At 32.6% G+C, this 24,238-nt stretch overlaps 2 protein-coding genes across 6 annotated transcripts in view; one reads left to right on the top strand and one right to left on the bottom strand.

The window, feature by feature from the left end:
• Positions 1–17,446, bottom strand: part of LOC105219211 (sodium-dependent dopamine transporter) — a 25,727-nt gene extending 8,281 nt beyond the window's left edge. The window contains exons 1-2 of one of the 3 annotated variants that reach the window (XM_054233109.1): positions 16,916–17,446; positions 4,360–4,578 (exon numbers count right to left, since the gene is read on the bottom strand). In XM_054233109.1, coding sequence (XP_054089084.1) covers positions 4,360–4,534 — 175 coding nt within the window. In that variant the 5' untranslated portion in view covers positions 4,535–4,578; positions 16,916–17,446. Of the gene's footprint in view, positions 1–4,359; positions 4,579–7,649; positions 7,881–9,395; positions 9,939–16,915 lie in introns of those variants that run through there. The other 2 variants (XM_029044871.2, XM_011195195.3) reach the window with 2 other exon arrangements.
• Sbk1_2 (serine/threonine-protein kinase meng-po) lies at positions 13,640–24,238 on the top strand. 3 transcript variants are annotated; one of them, XM_054233106.1, is made up of 7 exons: positions 13,640–14,156; positions 17,753–18,188; positions 21,523–21,784; positions 21,866–21,965; positions 22,029–22,211; positions 22,284–22,770; positions 22,835–24,238. In XM_054233106.1, the coding sequence occupies exons 2-7, from the start codon at positions 18,132–18,134 to the stop codon at positions 24,065–24,067; spliced, it is 2,322 nt and encodes a 773-aa protein (XP_054089081.1). In that variant the 5' UTR covers positions 13,640–14,156; positions 17,753–18,131; the 3' UTR covers positions 24,068–24,238. The 3 variants fall into 3 exon arrangements, with proteins under 3 accessions (XP_054089081.1, XP_028900707.2, XP_054089082.1); XM_029044874.2 differs by lacking the exon at positions 13,640–14,156 and having other exon boundaries at positions 17,700–18,188; positions 22,835–23,186; positions 23,559–24,238; XM_054233107.1 differs by lacking the exon at positions 13,640–14,156 and having other exon boundaries at positions 17,700–18,188.

Below are 24,238 nucleotides of genomic sequence, written 5' to 3'. Positions count from 1 at the left end.
GTTCAGCGAATAAAAAGACAGCGGCTACGCTGGCTAGGTCATGTTGTACGGATGGAAGAAAACACTCCAGCTCTGAAAGTATTCGATGCAGTACCCGCTGGAGGAAGCCGCGGAAGAGGACGACCTCCACTCCGGTGGAAAGACCAAGTGCAAAGTGACCTGGCTTCACTTGGTGTTTCCAGTTGGCGCCAAAAAGCAAAAAGGAGGAATGAGTGGCGCGCTCTGGTGGATTCGGCTATAATCGCTTAAAGCGGTTCCTACGCCAAATATATATATATATATATATATAGCTCGATCAATAGCTGCACTAATCATTACCATACACAAGATTTTAATCAATTCAAAAACTGAGTTATCATCAAATTCATTGCGTATACTTAACACGGATACAGAGAACTGAGACAATTTTTTTATTAAATAACATGACCACTGAAAGTCTAGTGAGGCTAGACTCCAAATAATACAGTGGAACTTCCATAACTCGAACTTCTATAACTCGAAGATCTCCATAACTCGAACTCTTGAATTGGCAATAGCGTTTAGACTCCAAATTTCATAAAAATTTCCTTCCATAAATCGAACTTTTTGGTCAGGACATAATACAAAATTTAAAATTGTACTATCAAGGCAGAATTTTAAAAGAGTTCCTCTATAACAAAAAATATAATATTACACTTATGGATTGCATAAATCATCTAACAAAGGCATGGGATATATACGTCAAGAGCCAAACAACAGCAAACTGCAACAAACAAAATTCAGAATACATTTTTTAAAGTATGTACATAAAACTTTAAAAATTATAGACTCCTAAACTTAAAATAAGATACTTATTAAAAATATCGAACAAAATCGAGGAGTACATGAAATTAGTTTTAATGGTCACAGCTCGTCAAGGTTTAAAATTCTAGAGGTCTAGAAAGAAATCCATATTTTAGAAATAAAGATTTTATTTATCATAGTTAGAATAATCCGATTTAAGTCAAACATGCTACAATTTGTACTATAACTTGTTGCTATTTTGAATGACAATCTCTTAGATACCATATCCTCTTTTGGCTGAAACTCGGACAGTCGATTTCACAAACGTCTTTTGAGGTACATTTTTTCACTATTTTTTTTTTATTCAACCTAGAAAGGCACAATTGGTAATAACTTGGAGCCGGATCCTGACTATAAGTTGTTTCCATAACAACCTCCCAAACCAGCTCCCAGATCTTCAATCTATGTGAGTGGCCTGCCGCTGTTTTTATGGAACACAATTCTTCTTTATTGAGCAAATCTGACCACTTCTGGGGTATTGATTCAATCATGACACATAAGAAATTGGTAGCAATAAGCAATGCATAATATAACAGTTAAAAATAATTCTCATATTATATTTATGTGCAACTATGCAATGAAGCACTCACTTAAGCCGATATTAGTCATAAGTAAGCAATGATGAGAAAATGTATTAGCGAATAGTCACAGACACAGACAAAGCTGATTTCTGAACTCATACCAATACAATTTTCCATTCCTTAGCATTTATAGCTGTAACGGTACATAAGTCGTGCATCAAAACGGCAATGCGTAAAATTTATGTTAAATCAGTTGTCATGGACATTTAAGCTTCAATATTACAGCCAAGTTGAGGTTGGACTGCTTACTTCCGTTTTGCTAATTGAATGCAATGAGCCGTAAGATTTTTATATGAAATAAAAGTTGAATTTTAAGTAGACGAAAGACTCTCAGTGTTTCTAAACAGCAATGCATAATTGTGCGGCAATCACACATAAATACTTTTCAACCTTACTTAACACGTCTTCGCGTAACTAGCATATGTATATTAGAGATTTCATTGCTTTGCGTACGTGTGGGGCCTCGAAATCGTAGGCCAAAACACTTTGCCGCATGCACTGCTGAAGGCTTTTATCCTTTTCGTAGTCAAACTGTGGAAAAATCTCGACTTTATTGTGCCGTTTTTTCACAGCTTTCCGCACTTTTACTGCTGATTTTCTTTGTTAATCCAAACTTTATGCTTCTGCATGCCACTACAAATGCACAGAGCAATAATACTTTCTCCCCGCCCGTTATGCTTTTGACTTTGTTGTTGGGTGGCTTTTTTTGTCACATTCTACCACCACTCAATGGCAGCGCGGTAAATGCGATTATGACTGCCAGATTTACTTGTCATACAAAAGCACTTAACTTTGAAATTGTCTTGGAGGATGTCGTGCGACATGCCTTGCTTATGATTCAAACGCACATACATACACTGCAAAGCGTAAGGGAGTTGATTTTGATAGTGTCTATCGAAGTTATAGTACCGAATTTCGGTATTAAAATTTGTAAAAGTTGGTATTGTTAAAATCTGAATATTGTTGTTTTTGTTGTAACTTCCTAAAACATTGCCAAATATTATTTTTCAGTGCTGACGAAGTGAAGTCCTTAAGCGCGAAGATATTTTGGTCCTTTCCCCAAGAGAAGAACGGTCAGTTCAGTTAGAAAAAACCGAGTGGCTATAAAACGAAAGTCCGATTAGAAAAAGCCGGAAGTCGGTGACCGAAACTTTTGGAATAAATATTATTTTCTCAACAAGAATATTTCATATTTCAAAATCCGATTAAGGAAAGCCGTAGATGACGTCATGAAAACGAAAATTACGATTATATAAAAGCCGAAAGCCTATTATATAAAGCTACAAATGAAGTCGTAAGGCCAAACTTTCGTAAAAAAATGTTTTATCGAAACGAAAATATCAATAGGAACGATTTTGAAATAAAAATTGTTTTTTTTTTTCAATTTCAAGATCCAATTATATAATATAAAGCCGAAGATTACAAATAATATAAGGGATTTATCTCTAAATAGATCAATACTTCCATTCCGCAATGGATTTGTAAAACTTCTTCAGATTGTAGACCCGCCTATTTACTGATAATATTCTCAACAAGAATATTTCAGAATCCGATTAAGGAAACCCGTAGATGACGTCATGAGAACGAAAATTTCGATTATATAACAGCCGAAAACCTATTATAGAAAGCCGAAAATGAAATCGTAAGACCAAACATTCGCAAATATTGTTTTATCGCGACGAAAATATCAAATCTCAAGGTCCGATTACTTAGTGCCGTCACGTACGATTTTAAAATAAAAATTGTTTTTTTTTTCAATTTCAAGATCCAATTATATAATATAAAGCCGAAAACTGCAAATAATTTTACCTCTATGGATCAATACTTTCATTCCAGAATGGATTTGCCCTATCTGGCCTATTTATTAATTTCTTACTTTCTTTAATCTTTTAATTTCTAACTTCTGATATACGATACACGTTAGGAAGAAAAAGACAACGGAATCTAAGAAGTGATTTAATCTGAGACCCGTTCAAAGTAAGCTTCCCAATCGGCAGGTTTTCGTAAACAGAATTTCGCCATTCAGACAGACATTAACAGACACTCAGCAAAAGTTTGCACACGAATCCCGAAATGAATACCGAAAATCGCAGCCAACTTTCTTTACAACAACTGTCAAAAGTCACCATCAAACGGCAACAGGATGCTAGTAGACCAGCAATAGCAACTGGTGGTGATAGTGTTGTTGGTAATATTGAGTAGACGGATTCACACAGAACACAGCAATTTTCTCAAGGAAGTGTGCCACAAGAGGCACATTTAATGGCAGCACTTCACTGACGAAAGTGTTGAGCATGACAAATGGCATATATTGTGGTTCTTAAGCTAGACATACAAACGCACATATTTATACAATGGTGTATGAGTACCTTGGCGACACTTAGCTAAACTTTTTTTCTGCCACAAAAAAGTAGAAAAAGAAACGAAAAGTTAGACAGCAATTGTTGCTTAAGCTATTACTAGAATTATTATTGCACTGGAGTCGGGTGTTAAGTGGCATAAATCATAGCAATAAGCTCGCACTCACTCACTCAACAGTATGCGAACGCACATCATTATATACATATGTACAGTGTGTATCCTTAAGTCAAATGTAATCGACTCCTGCCATCCGTTTACAACGCATTAGAATGTAGACACGCGTGTATGTATGTGCCGGGAATGTAAGTTAGGCTCGGCTGTAGCAAATTGTACGAACACAAATTAACTTTAGATTGCCATGCGGATTATGGCAGATTAGGTGTAAGCTTGTGGGTGTGGGTGTGGCTTTGAGTATTTAATTATTTCCTCTTAGAAGCTAATATAATACTTAAAGAAGACTTAAATAGACTGCTTATACACGTAGATGAAATTAATAATTGAATGAGCAATTATGGTGCATAAGAGATACAAATTTAAAATATTTACATATATTTATTTGATATTTCAGTTAAATAAGAGTGGTGTGTGTACTCACCACCGCCATTTTTGTAGCATAAATATGGAAATCGCCAAACGTTTGCTAAATCGACTGCGAATCCAATAACTGATAGTAAAAAATCGACTTTGCCGCTCCATGTCTCACGCTGATCGTCACTATCTGCTTCGTCACGTGGTGTTGGTGTCTTAGCTATTTGTCCGGTCGGTGACATCGCCAAGGCGATGTCCTCTTCTTCGTCGACGCCGCACTCTAAATCTGCAATGGAAATAATTTTTATGTTCAAAAAACGATGGATTAGTTAATATTGTTAGGAGAAAAACCGGGACTGAACCCAGTAAAAATTCATTTAACACATAAACATGTAGTTTCTACGTAATCGGAATGGACCGTGGTCCATTTTTTATCAAGCCAAGCAATATGAACTCGGCAACATTTCTCAAAATTATTTTGGGAACGATTTCTACAATTACTTTCAACAAGAACAGTATTGAAGTATTCTTGGACCAAGTTAAACTTCCATAGAACAAAAACTAACAACACATTATCCAGTTCTTCTGTCAGATAACTCCTTCATTTCAGTACCCACTAGTGACAACTCAATAATATGAACTCTCATCTTTCCTAAACCTAAAATATCATCTTTCCTAAAACAAAAACAAAGGAGCTTTTAGAAAAAATATCGTATTGAAAAAAGTGGCGCTCAATTTACGCATACATACATGAACTTAACCATAGCTATGACTATTTTTACCAATACATTATAATTACGAAAACTAATCCAAATCGGACAGACTAAAAAAATATAAAATATACTCATTATACTCATTATACGAGAACTAGGGGAAGAAGCATTATACTATATTCAACTGACTATTCTTCCCAATTTTATAGATATCTCATTTAATGACCAATTTATATCAAAAATGTTAATATCACTTTCGAAACTCATCGTATAGGTTCTAAGTTCTCTTGCTAGAAAAATATCTCTAGATTTGCTTTGATTATGATTTATATTAAAAAGTAGCATATTCTATATTAAAAACGTCTAAATTAAGTCAACAAAGAATCTATAATTATATTTTCTAAAATAGTCTAGTAATGAAATTCTTTAGATTTGAGAAATTTTAGATTTATATCCATAAGATATAATTCACTCCCGTAAGTCCCTGTTTATAAATCACTACAAAATGGCACGAGCACAAATGATTTCAGCGGCAACATTAGTAGAAGAATAATACGCATTCTTGTGGATACGACGACCGACAAACATTTAACGAAGCTTGTTTTTAATTGCTTAATTGATGAATGTTTGAGCACAAATTTCTGCGGCAGATATGAAATCATTTGGTGTGGGCAGATGTGACAAATGAGCGTGCTAGTCTTTTGAAACCAACAAAAACAACACATACATCGCACGAGTATGTCATTCTATTTACCGACTATACTGCTTTATTAACCCGATTATTGGATGTCTGCTAAAGTGTCAGCTTAATGACACGGTCAGCGCTCTTTTTCAAAATGGGTTGCATTGCGCCTAAAATAATCTAGCTAAACAAATATGTATGAATAAGATGGTGAGGGACGTTAAGTATTGAAATAGAAATCAGGTACAAAAGAACGTCGTTGACTCTTAAATTGAAGGCATACTTACATACATACATATATTGAACTGACATTATTTAAATATAATGAAGAGCAGCATATTTTATAAAGCTAACGCCGCCCAACACCCCCATTATCACAGAATTTTTAATATCTATTATACTCGTATCATTATCTACATATCTTCATTGGATTTTTCCCAGTGTCATGTTCGCCAGCTCTCAAGTTTACAAACAATTAAACAGTTCGAGTATCGCCCTCAACACACGACTGTCGATTGAGTTTTTTTTTAATGTTTTTTTACTTTTCATACAAGCTTGTATGCAAATGACATGAATGGCTTTCAGGTGCTTTTAATAGGCTTGCATATACATAGGTAATCGTTCGAACATTGTTTATCTTTATAAAATAGGTGGGGATGGGCATGGATACATGCTTACATACATACTTCATATTGGCTAGGAAAACTGACCGCAACATTGAGTAATATTGTGAATATAATTGTATTTTATTTTTGCAAATATTATCCTAATTGTAAATACGTGAATATTAAGACTGCAAACTTACATGGCTTAATTGTTTCTCTCTATTATACATTGCCTCTCAACTTTGCTTCTCGTATTTTGTTTTTGCTGTATGACTAAAAATAAGCTTAATAATTATTCTATACAGATTTATACTTCTCCTATAATTTGGCGAAAGACTCAAGTGTCACCGAGAATCTATCTCTATAACCGAACCAAAATTTTAAGTATCCTAGAAGTATTGTAAATTGTATTACAGACTCCAGCTAACAAAAACCAATCATATTTGTTGTTTTAATTTATAAATTATATCCACATTGTCTTGGCGAGTACTTAGTTTCCACGATTAATAATTAAATTTTTAAGTAAGGTTTGAAGCAAAGCACCAAGCTTTATATATTGATTTCTATCACTAAATTGTTATATACAATTTTTGCTCATCTATCGAATGCTTCTCGAACCGCAAATTCTATTTAGAGTGGATTACAGATTTTTAAAACTATCAGCAAATGAAACGAAATGATTTCACGAAGTATTTTTGTTTATTGAAACTCCGTCTATCTGTACATACAAGGAATAATATATATAAAACTTGTTACACATGTTCTTTGACACTTAACTGGTCACTATTGGAAATACATGAAATGCAGTGAAAAAAATGGTACAGAAAACCTATTATTCGATCCCATTGTACTCACTTAGTTAAAAAAAAAAAATGATTTTTTTCTGTACCAAAGCGAGTACAATGGAAGCGAATGGGTTAATGAAATCAGTAATGAGGATTGGCATTGTTTTGAAAAACGTTTAAAAAAAGCCACCAAACTTCCGTAATGTCGTTTCAATTTTCAAACTAAATGTTTAACTTAGTAACACCACTTCTACGAAAAAATTGGATAGATACAAAGACGTCAATTAAGGAATCGATCAATAAGGGTGGCCCATCGCCCATTTTTGTGTGGAACTTCATTTCCTAATAATAATTTTCGAAGACCGAGTTTTTAAATACATTTTGTTGAACTATTTTCCACATATTGAAAACACAAATTACATATTTTTGACAATATTAATATACAGTAGGTAAGCTCAAAATATAATCCAAAACTATATGATCAGTGACAAATTCATTTATGTTTATATAATCTATATTTATATGCGAACAATTTAATTTGTTCCATTTTTTTTTTTTTTGGAAATATGTACCTGTGTTCACGCTATTACTCTCAAAAACCGTCGGCATTTTTTACACTTTTGTCTTCCACTTAGCACTTGGATAATTGCACTAAAAAATGCACTAAATTTTCACTGCTACCAAAACTGAAGATCCAATTCTTAATTTTAATATAAAAAAATTTGAAATTTAGAATTTATATTTAAAATATCGAATCTATTATATTCTGCGTCGCCACATTTTACGTTCATTCTATTGCTCAACCGAATGCCAACTGATGATGTTGCAAGTGTAGAAGCAAAGCTCAATCGCAGCTCTGAAGCACAACGCACACACACATCTCACGCTCTTCCTGCCTTTGTCAGTCACTTTTAAATAGTCTAATTAATAAGCCAACCAACTGTTTAGTGAAATCGAAATTATATGAGAGTAATCTGTATTATTTTTATTAATTTCCAAAATACTAATTAATATTAATTTTACTTGATTTCTATAACCGAAATATCAAAAGTTAAATATTTTTAATTTTTTTTTTTAGTTTTTTTCCTTTAACAGATACTTATTAAGCAGTACATACGGGTAAATGCACCTATGTAGGTATATAGATGTATGCATGGAAATTGAGCTGCACCGATTATTGACGTTTTTATATGCCGACGGCATCATACTTTATGTGCCCGTGTAATATCGTTTGCATTAAAATTCAAATAAATAAATCAAATCACTTGCATACGAAATCGTGCTCACATCGGTTAATTATTACTAGTTTTTTAATTTTATTTTTCTTTTATTCAAAATAGTGCTGCTAATAGTTGTAGGTATGTAGTCGTGAATGTCTAGTTTAATTACATTTTTACTATTAAGTAATTGGTGTGTTTTGTATATATAAATAAAATATAAATTATTTTAAAACGAGTAATTTTTATTGATTGATGAGCTAATATTTCAATAAACATAGTATTAATGGAACCATAGTATTTTCCAAAAATCTTTTTTTTTCGCTTAGATGACACCTATGGGTCTTACAAATAAGAAAAACTAATTTTTTTACGATGGAAGAGATTTTAAAGCGTTTTTATTCCATTTCTGATTGGATCCTCATGAAAAAATTCAAACTTTTTTCTCAAAACATTTTTTTAGACACAACCGATAAAATTATTGGTTATAACTTTCAAGCCCGATTTTCTAGAGTAAAACATGGATATTTTTTGTGGAATATTTCAATTAATATAAAATTTTTTAAAGAATATTTTTTATTAAAAACGGCAATTTTTCCGCAATTAATCTTCATTTTAACATAAAGTTATTTCATATTTTTCGAACAATTTTCTAGAAAATTTAAAAACTGATTTTGTTCAACAGTCAATCATACAGTAGAAGAAAAATATTTTCATTAACCTCACCATGACCCATATCCCATAAAAAATTATCCAAAACACTGAGAATATTTTAAAACATAACATAATTTAAAAACTATATTTAGTTTTCCTCAAAAAAAAAAAATATCGATTTTTTGAAATATTTCAACGGTTGATATGTTTAAATAAATTTTCAATGGAATTCTGATATATTTTTTAATAAAGTATAGTTTTAATTTTTTTTTAATAAAACAGTACAGAATAATAGTTTAAAAACATATATATATATATACAATTTTAATCGGAAATATTTTTTTCAGAGTGAAATTAGTTTCTTTTCAATTTTCAACTTTCTAATTTTTCTTTTATATTTAAATACATATTTTTTTTAATTTTTCCAAAGTTATTATTTGAATTTACCTTTATTTTCGAACGTCAAATTATAGCTATTCTGGACGCATTTTCAGTTAGCCGCTTTTATGCACATCGCACAATTGTCAAAAATACATAAATTTTGCGAACAAAAACGAATCACACAGTACTGCTGAAGGTGTACAAAATTCTCAAAAACCGTAAAATGTTGCACATTTGGAAAATTGCTTAATTCAAGAGAAAAAACTAATTTTAATTTAAACAATTTCAATTTAAATGTTAACTGTACGACCGCGAATTCTTTTCTCAAAGCATTTGTTAAAATTTTTAATGAAAATTATGTTTTTACATATATGTCTTTGAAGCACTTAAAACTTTTTTTTATTATCTAACAATTTTTATCCAACTTTAACACTTTTGAGCTCTAATCTCCACCAAGCTGCTGTGGTCCTAAGCCGACCGTGACATTTGTACGAATGCAAAACTGCCCATTGGATCGCACTCTTTTATAGCCGAAACTGGCGACGACAGCAAGGTTGAATAGTGCCGACAAGTGGTTGCAATACTTCAGCACTTAACACATTTGCTGCATGCCACATTGTGTTGCAAGTCGACAAGCATACATAAATCATAAGTGAGCATATATATGTGTATATTTGTAGTTGTATAAATGAATGTGTATAACAGCAACAAACACACAAACGGGTACAACTATGCAATGTACTCTAAATTAACTAACACATACATACATAAGTAGATATATTTGTATGTATGCACATTCTTTTGTGCAATTGAGCGGCACTAATGCCACATTGTTCTGTGCATGCGAAACAGGTGGCAAATGATGCGCAGGCGCAACACTTTTTTGAGTTTAATTAACACATCGCATATACACACACACACTCACACATAACCCACTGCGATGAAGATCCTTCGTTGGGGTTGGTGAATTGTTGAAAGCTCACAAACTGGAAAGGAAATGTCGGCGCTTTTCTCATGTCAAGCACACATTTCCGTTATGGAGTAGGATAGCTTGCGATGTGTGCTTATATGCATACATATGTATGTATGTATGTATTGCTGCTACTATATATGGTGGAAAGCTCGTTATAACTAGTGGCAGTATAAATTTTAGAAATATTATATCAATTTACATACTGTTTTGTTCAGATATTTTTATGATAGAGAATCTTATGTTCGAAATGAAATGAAACTGTTGAAAATACATAAATTGCATATTTTTAAACCCGTTATCGAAGACATTTAACAAACTTTATTAGCAAAATTTGAAATGAAAAGAATTTTCAAAATTTTTTAAATTACATTTTTCAATAACAAAAAATTTAATAACTTTAATAACGGAGACATATATATTTTTTTAGAGAATAAAGTTCAATTTTAAACACATTATCATCACTATAGGTACTATAGTTCAAACATGAAGGAATTATAATAAGAGTTGAAGTACTTTTTTTCATTGGCTTACGACAGAAATGGCGTCATAAAAGCAAGAATTTCGTGGAAAAACACTAAAACAACAATAACTGGAGCTTTCTTATCATTTTATTTTCAATTAAATATTTATTAAAATCAGTATTATATTCGTTACAAATTAATAAATTAAGTTAATTTGCATTAAAATTTCTTGTTTCCCCCGTATGACGTCTCCCTTAGACACGTGTCCTAATATTGTTACTAAATTTAATTTTTCAAAATTTATATATATATAAAACCAAAATTGCAATTAACTGCCTTTCAATATTAAGGGGCTATACCAGTGTAACCCATTCAAAATTATGCGATTTTCGTGATTTTTTTGTTAAGAAAGTACCCGATTAAATGTTTCGAAGTTTTTTGGACATAATAATGTATATTTTCAGCCATATTTTAAGATTTTTTTTACAAAAAATATTGAAAAAGTTATGTGCTGTCTTCGGAGGTGCCAAAAAAACCTGAAACAAAAAATTTCAAAAATGTTATTATAGTTGAAGGTATTCCCTGTACAATGCCCTATATAAAAAAATTGCAGTTTTATTAATGCCAAATTGACAATTTTCAACCAATCATAGTCATTGTATAGTAAATACATATATGTATTTAAGAATAAAGAATTCGATCGGTCAATTTCTCGTTGAGTTGTGATGTCAGCAATTTTAAAAAATGTCGTTTCGAGAAAAAAGCATTTAAAGTTTTGACTATAGCGGCTTTTACTTGCCAGCGGTCGCTCTTTAGAAAGCTGCCATTCAAAAACTATTCAAGATACGGCCTCACATGTCGATTCGATTTTTTGAAGGTGTTACACTGGTATAGCCTCTTAATTAGAACAAATATTTCATAATATTTTGTCACAACTTTAACATAAACTCCCCTAAACTTATTTTTGAACCAATCTATTTGCCGAACAAGGAATAAAAAATCATTAAAAATTATTTAATTATTGATAATTTAAAATTCAAAAATCTTAATTTTGTTTACTCGCACAATCGATTAGCTTAAAAATCAATTCGCCAACCTGTTGCAATAACTGCACATCCACAATGCATTAGTGTGTGTAAGAAGTATAAAAAATTGGCAAAATTCTTCAGCCATGCCTACATTTTCGATACATTTGTTTTGATAATATATCAAATTTGTATTCACTGCAACAACGATCGAATAATATAAACAAGCGAAATCGATTCTTTAATAAAGCTATCAAACGCGTGTGCCAAATTTTAAATAACGTATATTTTCGAGAAATGACAAAACGTCGAGTATACGTATACATACATATATAAATAGTATATATATTATAAATTTAAATATTATCAGCAGCCTCAAACCTTATGACTATATACATATTTATTTTATATGGCAGCTGCTTGTATATACATATGTACATAAGAAGAAATTTTCGAAATCTCTCAATATGTTCATAACATCAGCGGCTTTCACATCATTTTCGGTTTTCCGGTGCGAGAATTTTTGTCTAGCAACGCGTCTGCCATCAAGCGAGAGAGCACACATTCCAATAGATACTTGTAGAAATTACATATATGTATGTACATAGATTGGTAAGAATACAAGAAAAAGCTGTGCTCTGTCGCCACATGCGGCTAATTGTCATAGTAACAATAAAAGTGAAATCCCAGTGGGGGTTAGCATCCCGAAACAGCAGTGATCTGCTGAGCGCCTCCAAAAGCGATATAATGGTTTGTCAATTCACAGTCTCGATAAAAATCAACAACAATCGTGTTGACGAATGCCAATGAAATTCTTTTTTGCACTTTTTTCTTTCCTTTCTTAAATATTTTTTTTATTTTTATATTTTTTTTTTGCTAAATTGGCTAGATGCAGCGTGTTTTATAGCTATATATGTATCTTGTATTTTTTGTTTTTGTGTATAGTCACACATACCATTTGTAGGCTCTCAGCTTGTTAGAACAAATGTTAAGCATTCTTTATGCGTGTTGCTCTCCCATTTCGAAAACATGCAGCCGAACTACTTCGTGAATTTTCAAAAATACAATAAAAATATCGGCTACAGTGGGGAATAGAATAAATATTAAATTCTTGTAGAAATTATTATTCATTTATCTTGAATTTTATCTAAATTTTTAAATTAACGATTACAAAATATTTTAGAATTAGTAAATATTTCTAAGTTTCTTCATCGTTATATGACGTTTTTTCTATGTTAACCTAAATATTTTTTGAAAAAAAGGACCATTTAAGGTCAAAGATGCATAATTTACCCGCAAATATTATATTTAACATTTGATCACAGTATGGAAAATGACCAAAAGATCAATATTTATTGTATAAAAATTGAATAACCGATCCTCCTTAATCAGAAATATTTAGAACTTCAGATCAAAAAGTTTGAGCTTATGAACAAAATTAGAAGAGCTTTTATTATGTTATTATGGGTCTGAGATTTTGATTTATGCAGTTTTATTCGTAGTCTGAACAGTATCAGAGGACAATTTCCACAAAACAAATAAAAAACACCACCAACACTTATTCGAGCAAACGGTTTTCGAACTCCTTTGAAGTTCCCTAAAAACAGTTGTTCGGGCATAATCAAATAAATTTATCATCTATTTCACAAATTACAAGTCTCCACCTAAAATGAGGTTAAGTCACTGATAATATTTCTTTGAAACTTAAATACAAATTACTACAAAATTTAGTAGCCATTTAAAACTCTTCCAAAGAAATTTAAAATTATCAGACAAATTACAGATCATTGTACCGCCATGCAGTCCTCTGAGGTACACCATCGGCGCGATCGTGCGGACGAAGCCAATGAGCGGACAGTTTGAAATGAGAATTCCACCGCAACGGTAATTCGGTAAAAATACGCGCCACCAGCAGTGAACAGCGTATAATATTCATTTGTATATTGTTCGAGTACCTCGCCTGCGGTATTTAGTTAAAAATAGAAAATCAACGAATTTTTACCTAACGAAAAAATGTAAAAAATTCTCAAATTGGTCTAATAAAATTGTAAAATTTCGCACGAATAATAATAACATAAAACTTTGGTGCTAAAGTTGTGCAAAAATTGTGTGAAAAATATATATAATACACTATTTAGAAATATGTTGTGGCGAGTATTTATAATTTTTACATAAGTGGCTCCCAGTGCGAAGCAAAAATAATAAGAACAAAATAGGCAAAATAGCTGAATGTGAGTGAAAAACGAAGGTGTTCAAGTTGTTTGATTGCAAATATAATGCAAGCAGACGTTGTGCTACAACAACACGGGAACGCGGCGGACAACAACAATTACAGAAATTAAAGTGAATTAGAAAACAAAAAAAAACAGTGAGTTTGCATAAATATTTGTACTTGTGTGGAATTACCGTTTGCTGGAATCATTTTATAGGCCAAATGGCCGCCTGCTTGGCACACGAACCGATAAATGAATCAATAAATTAATCAAACGCTTTAATGGTTTTTCACTTGTAAACAAAGCAAATGCGAATTTTTCACAATTCGAAAATGTGTTTTTTCGGGATTTCATCATTTTTTGTTTTCGCGGCGATTTTGCCAGCTTCAGTAATTTTCGCATTTAACATGCAAACAAACAATTTGACAAGTTCTATAAACATATATGTATTTATATTCGCATACGACAATAGGTTCAATTTTTTTTTGTACTAAAAAAATTCGCTTAGCCACATGCCTTACTCGGTTAAGCTCTCTCTTTCTCCGCATTTGTTAGAATGCGTATATTTTTGTATATTTAAATGTTATCAACGACTACAACAAACCGACCAAAGCGTTTAGATTTATATTAGATTTTTATTTCGTGTCAGTGAAATAACACAAAAATTTCGAAATTCAAATCTAGGAATTATGTTAGTAAAACCTACAGGAGATCAATTTTCCACAAATTAATATGTAAATCCACATCACTTCATCACTGATTTAGTTATAATTTCTTTAAACAAAATTTTCGCACTTTCTAAACAATTTTAAGCATTATTTTCGTTCTCAAATTGTGTTTAGTTAAATCACTACAATATTTACAAGAAATAGCGAATTTCACAATCATTGAAATATCAATTGTTTATATCAATTGTTTCCGCGAAATATATTTTCTATATTAAAGCCTTGAAACTAGCGAACTTGAACTAAACACAATTGCTGAAGTAATGAACTGAAGGAAATTTACATAATTTTTAATTGCTTAATTCTATTAAATAGTACACTATAATTGGCATATGGTTACTTTCTACAGATTCCTATATTTGTCAATTCATGCCTCAAGGAACAAATTTAATGAAATGGGGCTTGAGCAATTGAAACCAATCTTGGAATTAATAAACTAGACATACCAAATATTTCATATAATGACGATAAACAACTAATATAATCATTCAAGATTTGTAACATTCAGTTGAGATCATCTTATTAAAAAACTAGCGTAAGAGCACAACTAATCTGTCGCACTTTAGCGAAAAAGTTAAAATTTCCAAAATTGCTTGTTGAGTTTTACAAATAAGCCAATTCTTACAAGGTTCCATTCTCACTTAAAGCCAACTAGAATCACATCAGCTTATTCCACTTTGCAATAGATAATAGCTAGACATATCAAAAAATTTAAGTCTGGAGGTGATTTTGATTTTAATCTATCCTGCAATCGATAATGTAGTTGATTCTAGCAATAGGTGGGATAACTTGACAAAAACAGATGGAATTAGTATTAATTTAAAGATGGTGCTTAAAATTGATCCATGTCCAAATGAAAGAAAGCGTGAATATTGCTCGACAAATTAACCAAGGTTGAGTGGTATCGGTCCGTAACCACGTCTAACTCCACCAATATATTCTTTATGCAAATTTTCATTCACTTGATTGACATGCTATGAATATCTGTAACAATGAGTAAGATATAAATACATATGTACGAATCGAACTATGAGAACCATAATGGTCCTCTTTAGCTGCGTATATATTAACACTTATTAAAAAAGATTACAAAAATCCCAAACACAAGAAAGAGTATGATAAACATGCAGAACTTCACAACAAGCTATTAATTTTCGTGACATTTTTGACTTATGTAGGATACAACATTTTTCACAGTATGTTCCAAAGGTATTTGATGAGTTCTTTTGTATTATATTTAGCTACTTCGGGTCTAGCACTAACTATAAAATGAATATGAAATTAGTATTTTGGCTGTGAGTTGAGGAATTTCAATCAATCATAAGTACATGAAATATTACTCATGCTCTTCCAGTAAAATATAATACTGAAATGTTACTTATGCGCCCTGTACGCCACAAGTATTTATCTTTATATAAATCATCATACCTAGTTTATACATATTTTTTCAGTAATTTCTTTAAATTCATACAAAAACCACTCATAAAAATTAATGTATTCCGAAAATTTAACCATTTTCAATTGATTTGTAGTATAAACTATATGAACACAGATGAAGTCATGCATAGCTTCTTATGAATTTCTCACTTTGAAGTGTTTGTTTTTATTCATTGTCTTGATTTTCTTAATAATAATTCGTGTTTTTACTATTTTTAGAATATTAAAAATTATAAATGAGATAATTGTTTGAAGAAACCTCTAAAATTTATGAAATGAAAAAAAAAAATTATGCAACAAAATTTTCATTTCTTGTAAATTCTATACTCGTTTAGCACCTGAATAATCTTCATTATCATAGGTTAATTTTCCGATAAAATTTATCGCTTGTAAAATTTAGCCACTGAAATAACATACAAAAAGACAAGCAGCCCAAAAAGAGAAAAACCGCAAAATTTATTGCCTTTCTTTCAGGAAGAGCAGAAATGTAAATTAATCAACCGTAAATCGCTTGCAACATTCAAATTTAAAAAATCAAAGAACTCTTGACATGAGTACAAAGACAACAAATAATAGCATTTCATTGTGATTCTAGCAATATACATACTCCCGCACAGATCGTCTTAAGTGAACAAACATTTTCGATTTCCGTATGTTACTTGATGCAGCGAAAAAGAAAAAGAAGATAATATACACACCCACGCACCGGCCGTTATTTATATGTATATTTACATTTATTAATATATACTTACATATTCATGCACATGTCAGTACATATTCGCCCAATAGCACGAATAATTATTTACTTTACTAATAAAAGCGCTGCACAGCACAGACCACATAACCTGCTGCCTGCTGCCATCGATCGTTGCAACGCCGCATCGCTTATAGGCTAAAAATAAAGGCTAACCGGCTGGCTGCAGCATGTCATCGACTGCTGGCCGACAGCAGCGCCGTCTGCCGCTGACTGCAAGTGCTTGCTTTTATTACACGAGCCAAATGGTGTGTTGACGATGATCGTGCTGATTTGCGATCGAACTCCATATGCCGGCTATAAAATTCATTTTGCCATCGGTGTAATACATATCGCAGCAAATAATCAGAGTTGCACTTGTGTTGAGTGGGCGTGGACGGTGCTGAAAACCGTTATTTACAAGCAGAATCAAGATCACAAGAATATAATAATAAAATATACTTTTTTCTTGTTAAATTGTAGTAAATGAAATATTTGAATATACAAAAGTCTTTTCGCTCTGAGACTAACCGAGTCATTCTAGGTGAATAATGGTGTCAGGGACTCGGTGTGTTAAGCATACAGACATAAAGAAGAGCAGAAATGCCATGACGAGTACTCACTAACCGAGCATTCGTCTCTGAATACGAAGCGTTAACGCACGGTGACGAAATTTTTCAAAAACAAAAACAACATTACGGTATTCGCAGGCATTTTATGAACCGCTTTAGTGATGGAATAGTTGCTTTGCAGTACAAACATACATACATATGTATACATATATTTATGTTTATTCACAAAATTCACGAATTTATTTGTTTAAATTTTTTTTCTGCTGTGCAAAATGTTGGAGAAGAAGCGTAAACATTTGGCGCGTGTTTTATATCAAAACAAAATAACACGAGTTGGTGAAAAACGAATTTATAAACATAAATACATACCTGCATAAATAGTTCTCGTATATGCAGTACAAATCTTATACGAGTACACTAACGGTATGTACATTAGTTAGCGCGTGCAAAATTTAGTGCAAGTTAATCGATTATCGTGAGATATTCCAAATGTGACTGAGAAGCGCAAAATTCTGTTAACTAGTGTAGAATTCGAAATACTTAAAAAAATAACGGTTCTTCAATGGCCTTTGTAAGAGAGTAAGCAAATTAATAAGTCAACGCTCATGATACACACCGTTTGGAACAGTTATCTGCATACATTCGTTAGTAAATACCGTAATAATGTCGAAGAGACCACGAGGGAATATACACAAGGTTCGAGAATTCGAATTGGAAAAGGTAAGTTCATTATAAGATTTATGAATAAGAAGTTATGACTTTCCGTAAAGGAACCAGCTGAAGAAAATTAGTGATTTACTAATTTTTTGTATTATAATAGCAAAATATCAAAATTATAGGAAAAAATTGTTTTTACTGTCAATAGGCACCCTTCCAATTATCTATAATCTTTAAATGTTGGCTGTTATAATTTCTATAGGCGACTTTAGCTCCCAAAGCTTTTTGCGTACCTGAAAAGTATATTAAATTTGTGATGAGATACTTATAAAGTGGAACTTCTATAACTCGAAGATCTATATAACTCGAACTTTTGATTTGGCAATAGCGTTTAGAAATCAAATTTCATACAAATTTCCTTCAATAACCCAAATATCCTTACCTCGAAGTTCTCCATAACTCGAACTCTTGAATTGGCAATAAAAGGAAAATTTCGTACAAATTTCCTTCCATAAATCGAACTATTCGACCAGGACATAATACAAAATTTAAAATTTATCTATAGAGGTAGAATTTTAAAAGAGTCCCTCTATATCGTATGGAGGCGAACAAAAAATATGATATTACACATATGGATTGCTTAAATCATGTAACAAAGGTATGGGATACAGACGTCAAGAGCCAAACAATAGCAAACTGCAACAAACAAAATTCAAAATACATTTTTTAAAGTATGTACATAAATCTATATTTTACAGTTTTTTGAAAAATTATATGTTGTAATGCAAATTCGATAACACGAGGTCTCTTTAACTCGAAGTTTTTTTGTGGATTATGGTGATTCGAGTTAGAGAAGTTCTACTGTATAATATGATTATAATATGATTCAATAAAGAAGATCAACTAAGAACTACCAATCGGCAAAGTATAGGAAGTTAAGAACATAGCTCGACATTTCATTCGGATGAGAAGCTAATAGTTTCCGCCAGATGGCGGCTCGATTAACTAATTGAAATTTTACAACAAAAAAATTGGTTTCTACTTGAAAAAGTTAGATATATAAGACGAAGTAGATATTTTTGGAATTAGATATAAAAATTCAAATAATAACAAACTCCTTCTCACAACCTACAACAAAAAAAATTAAATTCGAATCGAATAATACTATTTCGAATAGAATTTTACTTTCTTTATAAAAATTTAAAAAACACATTTAAGAGCATATATATTTTTAATATAATATATTCGAAAAAAAATACACACGCACAATTAAAAACTCAAACTGGAAATTAATCAGGTTCAATAGGCGACACTTGATGTTCGTATCCCATGCATTTATTTATGATATGCCAAATTTCCTCTTTGGAAATGTTGTAACTTCAAAAAAGATCGATAATTCCGACAATAATCGACCAACAATTATCCATATATGCTATATTATATTAAGACATAAGCGTTTAGAAGGAAAAATATTGCTTTTGTTTGACAAGAAAGATGATCTGATGACAAAGTATAGGCTTTTACGATTTTTAAATAGCCAAAATTGGTGTATATGGTATTACACCAACTTAATGCCACATTTGTTTTTAATCATTCACAAATTACTACTGTTTTAAGATTTATTGAGTCATTGATGACTTTCTTCGCAACTTTCTCACGAACAATGTTGAAAATACATAACTGAATAATATGATGTCATTTAGAGATTGCTGCCAAGTAAATTTCCTGCAATATTTTGAGGTCAGCCTAGACCTTGGCATCTTGAGCATCTAGTATCGTACCTTAGCACCTGCTTAGCACCTCGAATACATTGCACATGGTCCATATGGTTGAACTTTGGATAACCACATACATATATTTAGAGTCATAGCCGGCATTCTTTATGCAAAACTGAAAAGGTTCTCATAAATTCCATCAGTCATTCAGTGACAACTTAGCACTTGTGGGTCACGTCATTTACAGGATAAATTTTCAAATATCACTCATTCAAAAATTATGAACAATGTTTTGAGATCGTTATGACTTAGCATGACTAATAACTCAAAAATGTGAAGTCTTATCGTAAGCTAATTTCGATCATCCAAATTACAACAAAAATACGATAAATATCACAGATATATGTATGTATCTAGTATTGATAAACATACAAACAATGTCGTAATAAATAGACGAAAACATACAATGACAGACAAAATACTTTGGCATTAAGCCAAAAAGCCAAAGAGAAATCATTCCGCGGCATTTAAATGAACATTGAATGCGTCGCACTTTCAAATCGCTTCTTTTTTTGTTGGATTCTTTAATCTTTTTTCTTCTTTTGTTTTGTGAGAAAATCCCATAAAATTCAGAATGAATATGAAACCACAAACGCAACCTCAGGAATTGAGTATAATAAATATTCGATTAGCTTGGATCTATTTCGCTATTAAATAATTAAATGCCGAAATGAAACGATTTATATAAATTTAATTAATAAGTATTGTGAGGGGATTGTTTGAGGGAAATATATCTTAAAAATTTAGGGATTTGGTGATTTATGCAAACAAAATTGATTGACAACATTTTTGGATTTCTTTATGCTAGACGAATAGTTAGAAAAAAACTTAACTTAAGACAATTTGATAGTCAATTTTCTGACTTTCGACTCTCTAAAATATTAGCTCAAACCAAGGCGCGAAGATAAAATAAGAAAAGGGTCAGAACATAGTATTTAAATGCTTCGGAAAATTCATAACGGAGACGTAACTGAAAAATCGGGAAATAGAGAACGATAATCATTGATTAGATGATAAATATTCTTCAAATGATTTAATAAGGGCTCAATCCATATCTTATGTACTTATGCGCTCATTTTTCAATTCTAACTTAAGAATGTGAAATCTAGAGACTTCCTTAAAATTTGCTCATATGCTCACTCCACTTCAGTATATAATATTTCTGGTACTCTTTTCATCCTACCTAAATTCAATCAATACAATACCGACGAAATTTAATTGGATGGAACGAGGACAAGCATACCTCTCGAATCTCGGGATACCCTAAATTTAAAATAGTTTAAAGCATTTTGAATACTAGAAATAGATGTTCTTACGTCGCGACTCGTCGTTTCCAAGACAGTTGAGTCCACGGACTTGAATTTTGTAGATTTTGTAGTTTCCGCGAAAAATTGTTTATACTAAGGGGGGTTCCTCTATTTTCGATCCTACAAAAGGAATGTCAGGTCTTTATATTTCAAATAGTTCCACAAAGATGTTTCATTACTTAAATATTAAATAGGTTTACAATAGCCTATTTTAGTTTAATTAAATTAACTTGGTTGTTAATTAAGTTTAATTAAACTTAAACTTAATAATCAGATAATCACATACATTCACATCTCTGCCATTTTATCCTATAGATCCACTTAGTCGATGAATTTGATATTTTACAAATTGTTGGTGAAGGATGGTTTGGAAAGATATTGCTGGTCGAACATCGTGGCTCCCAAACCGAAATGGTGTTGAAAGCCGTACCAAAACCCTATGTCTCGATACGTGACTTCTTTCGAGAATTCCATTATGGTCTACATCTGGGTATACATAGAAATATAGTGACCACATATGATGTAGCCTTCGAGACGGCCGGTTTCTATATATTCACACAAGAGTATGCGCCACTAGGTAAGCAACGCATCTAACATTGCTAATGTAAATCTTTGTCTATTTTCTATATGTTTTTGGTTCTAATCAACCCATTTGAAGGTGATCTCACATCAAATATGACCGACACAGGTGTTGGTGAGGAATACACAAAGCGTGTGGCTAAACAAATTGGTGCGGCGTTGGATTATATGCATTCAAAGTAAGTAGCTCAGTAATATAGGGTCTTCAAAATTACTAAGCAGTTTCTCATTTTATAAAACAGAGACATTGTACATCGGGATGTGAAGCTGGATAATGTGCTCATATATCGTTCGGATTTCACGCGCGTCAAAATTTGCGATTTCGGCGAATCATATCAGGCGGGCACGATTGTGGAGCGACGAAACGAATGGTTACCCTACAGTCCACCAGAAGTATTAGAAATTAAGCCGGAAGGCACATATACGTAAGTAGATCATTAGACATATAGAAACATATTTCAATTTGTAACTTCTTTCTTTACATTCTTATCATACAGCGCCGAACCCAGTCACGATGTTTGGCAATTCGGTATTGTCATCTTCGTCTGTCTAACCGGTTGCTTACCTTGGCAGAAGGCCGCCTCAGATGATCCGCGTTATGTACGTTATTTGGCGTGGTTTGGCGCCAATATTTTGCCCATGCGTCGCACCCCCAAACTCTTTAAGTTGATCACTTCACGTGCACAACGCATGTTCAAGCGATTCTTAGATCCACGCGCCGAACGACGACCGAAGAATTTAACAGATTTAACAAAGTTCCTTGATGATCGTTGGTTGACTAAAACAGCCGAGAAAGAAATGGCCGAATATGAAACCGATGAATTATGTCCATCCATGTATTCCTTCCACAGCAGCCCGGATGAAAAACATCGGCTGTTGCACACGCTCGCGAATTGTGGCTTGGAGACGAATGTCGATCGGCAATCGAAGAAAAATCGTATCAAAGATTGGATTGAAGCGTCGGTCATAACGGAAGAGGATGAAGTAGGTTATTGAAGTTCGAAAAAGTACATTATATTGGTAAATTCTCTCTTATATGTATTTACAGGAGGAACTGGAAGACGCCTCACCCTCTTCATCGGTGTCTCGCGAACCGGTCGCCGGGCACATCTCTTCTATACGCACTACTTTGGAACAGACGAAAGCCATCAACACTACGCTTAAAGATGCGGCACAAAAACATTTCGATCCACGTACAGGTGCCCTACAAGAAGGTCCCAGCGAAATGGGCGGTATAACGCAGACCCAGCAAAAATTATATAGTCCTTCAATCGGCAACATATCCACCATGAATAATGGTGATAGTCTTTGCGGAAGTCTCTTGACATTGAGCTCACGTCCCGATCTACTAGAAAGTCATTTAGAAATATATAATTCTGAGTTAAATTTAAATCGTTTAGGTGAGCATAATAACTCGGTACAATTCTACGGGCATAATCAGTCGCTTAGCAGCAGCAATTTACTAATGGGGAGCGCCAACGGCAATGTGGCTAAGAAGTCGATAGGCTTAGATACCTATGGTCTACCAAATGAGTATAGAAAGAGTGCATTGAAGCGAACCAAATCCGATTCCGTAAAAACTGTTATGTTCGCTAGTATGCCTGCTATAAATGATAGCGATGCTTATGCTACCGGACCGAAATTACCGCCCAAACAAACACAAAATAATGCTACTACAACTACTAATCAAAAGCTAACCAGTGCTAATGCGCCCACTGACAACTATTTCACTAAAAATACCAATAATACTAATGATAGCCATGTGATCGCAGGAAACGGCGACGCCACTAAGGCAAATTCATCTGTGACCTTAACGGGACTTGCTAATGCCTTTCATTCACTCGCCTCCATTACATTATCGAAGTCAGGCACACCAGAGCGACAACAACAACAACAGCAGCAGCAACAACAGCAGCAACAACAACTGCGTCAACAACAACAACAGCAACAACTAAGACAACAACAATTCGCCACATATTATCTAAAACAACAAGAAAATGGTTCCTCCGTCAGAGATAGCGCTTACGGTTCGGCCGAGGTCAGTGAGGCACCATCAAGAACCGTTAGCAATGCTTCAATAAAACCACAATTCAATGGAAATTCCGCTCAATACAATGGACAACAAGCACAATTTTCCAATCATAGCCGTGCTTTAAGTCCCGACGGGCGTCAACGAACGCAAGATGGTCAGCAGATATATAGAGGTGCACGCACAGGCAGCTTGAAGGATTCTGCGTACGATAGAATTACTGTTACAAATAATAGCAGGAATCGTAGATAAAGTTGTATATTGCTAATAGAGATATCCATTCAAAAGCAAGTGATACCATTGATAAATAAATAAATATGTCTAGTTTTATAGTCCGCTCTTCGTCTTTACAATTGTTAAATTTCCCATTTTTTAAACCTAATTATAAAACTATAATAAATACGTATATAAACACAAAACTAA

Source organism: Zeugodacus cucurbitae, chromosome 6 (assembly GCF_028554725.1).
Source record: "Zeugodacus cucurbitae isolate PBARC_wt_2022May chromosome 6, idZeuCucr1.2, whole genome shotgun sequence".
NCBI classification, from domain to species: Eukaryota; Metazoa; Arthropoda; class Insecta; order Diptera; family Tephritidae; genus Zeugodacus; species Zeugodacus cucurbitae.
This window is presented reverse-complemented; position numbering and strand designations above follow the sequence as displayed.

What these genes read in the sequence shown, in the direction of transcription:
- Sbk1_2 (XM_054233106.1), top strand. Translation starts at nt 18,132, where the DNA reads ATGTCGAAGAGACCACGAGGGAATATACACAAGGTTCGAGAATTCGAA. An exon ending in GAGAATTCGAATTGGAAAAG is followed by an intron (nt 18,189 to 21,522) that starts GTAAGTTCATTA and finishes TTTATCCTATAG; the next exon opens with ATCCACTTAGTCGATGAATT. An exon ending in TTGGATTATATGCATTCAAA is followed by an intron (nt 21,966 to 22,028) that starts GTAAGTAGCTCA and finishes TTTATAAAACAG; the next exon opens with AGACATTGTACATCGGGATG.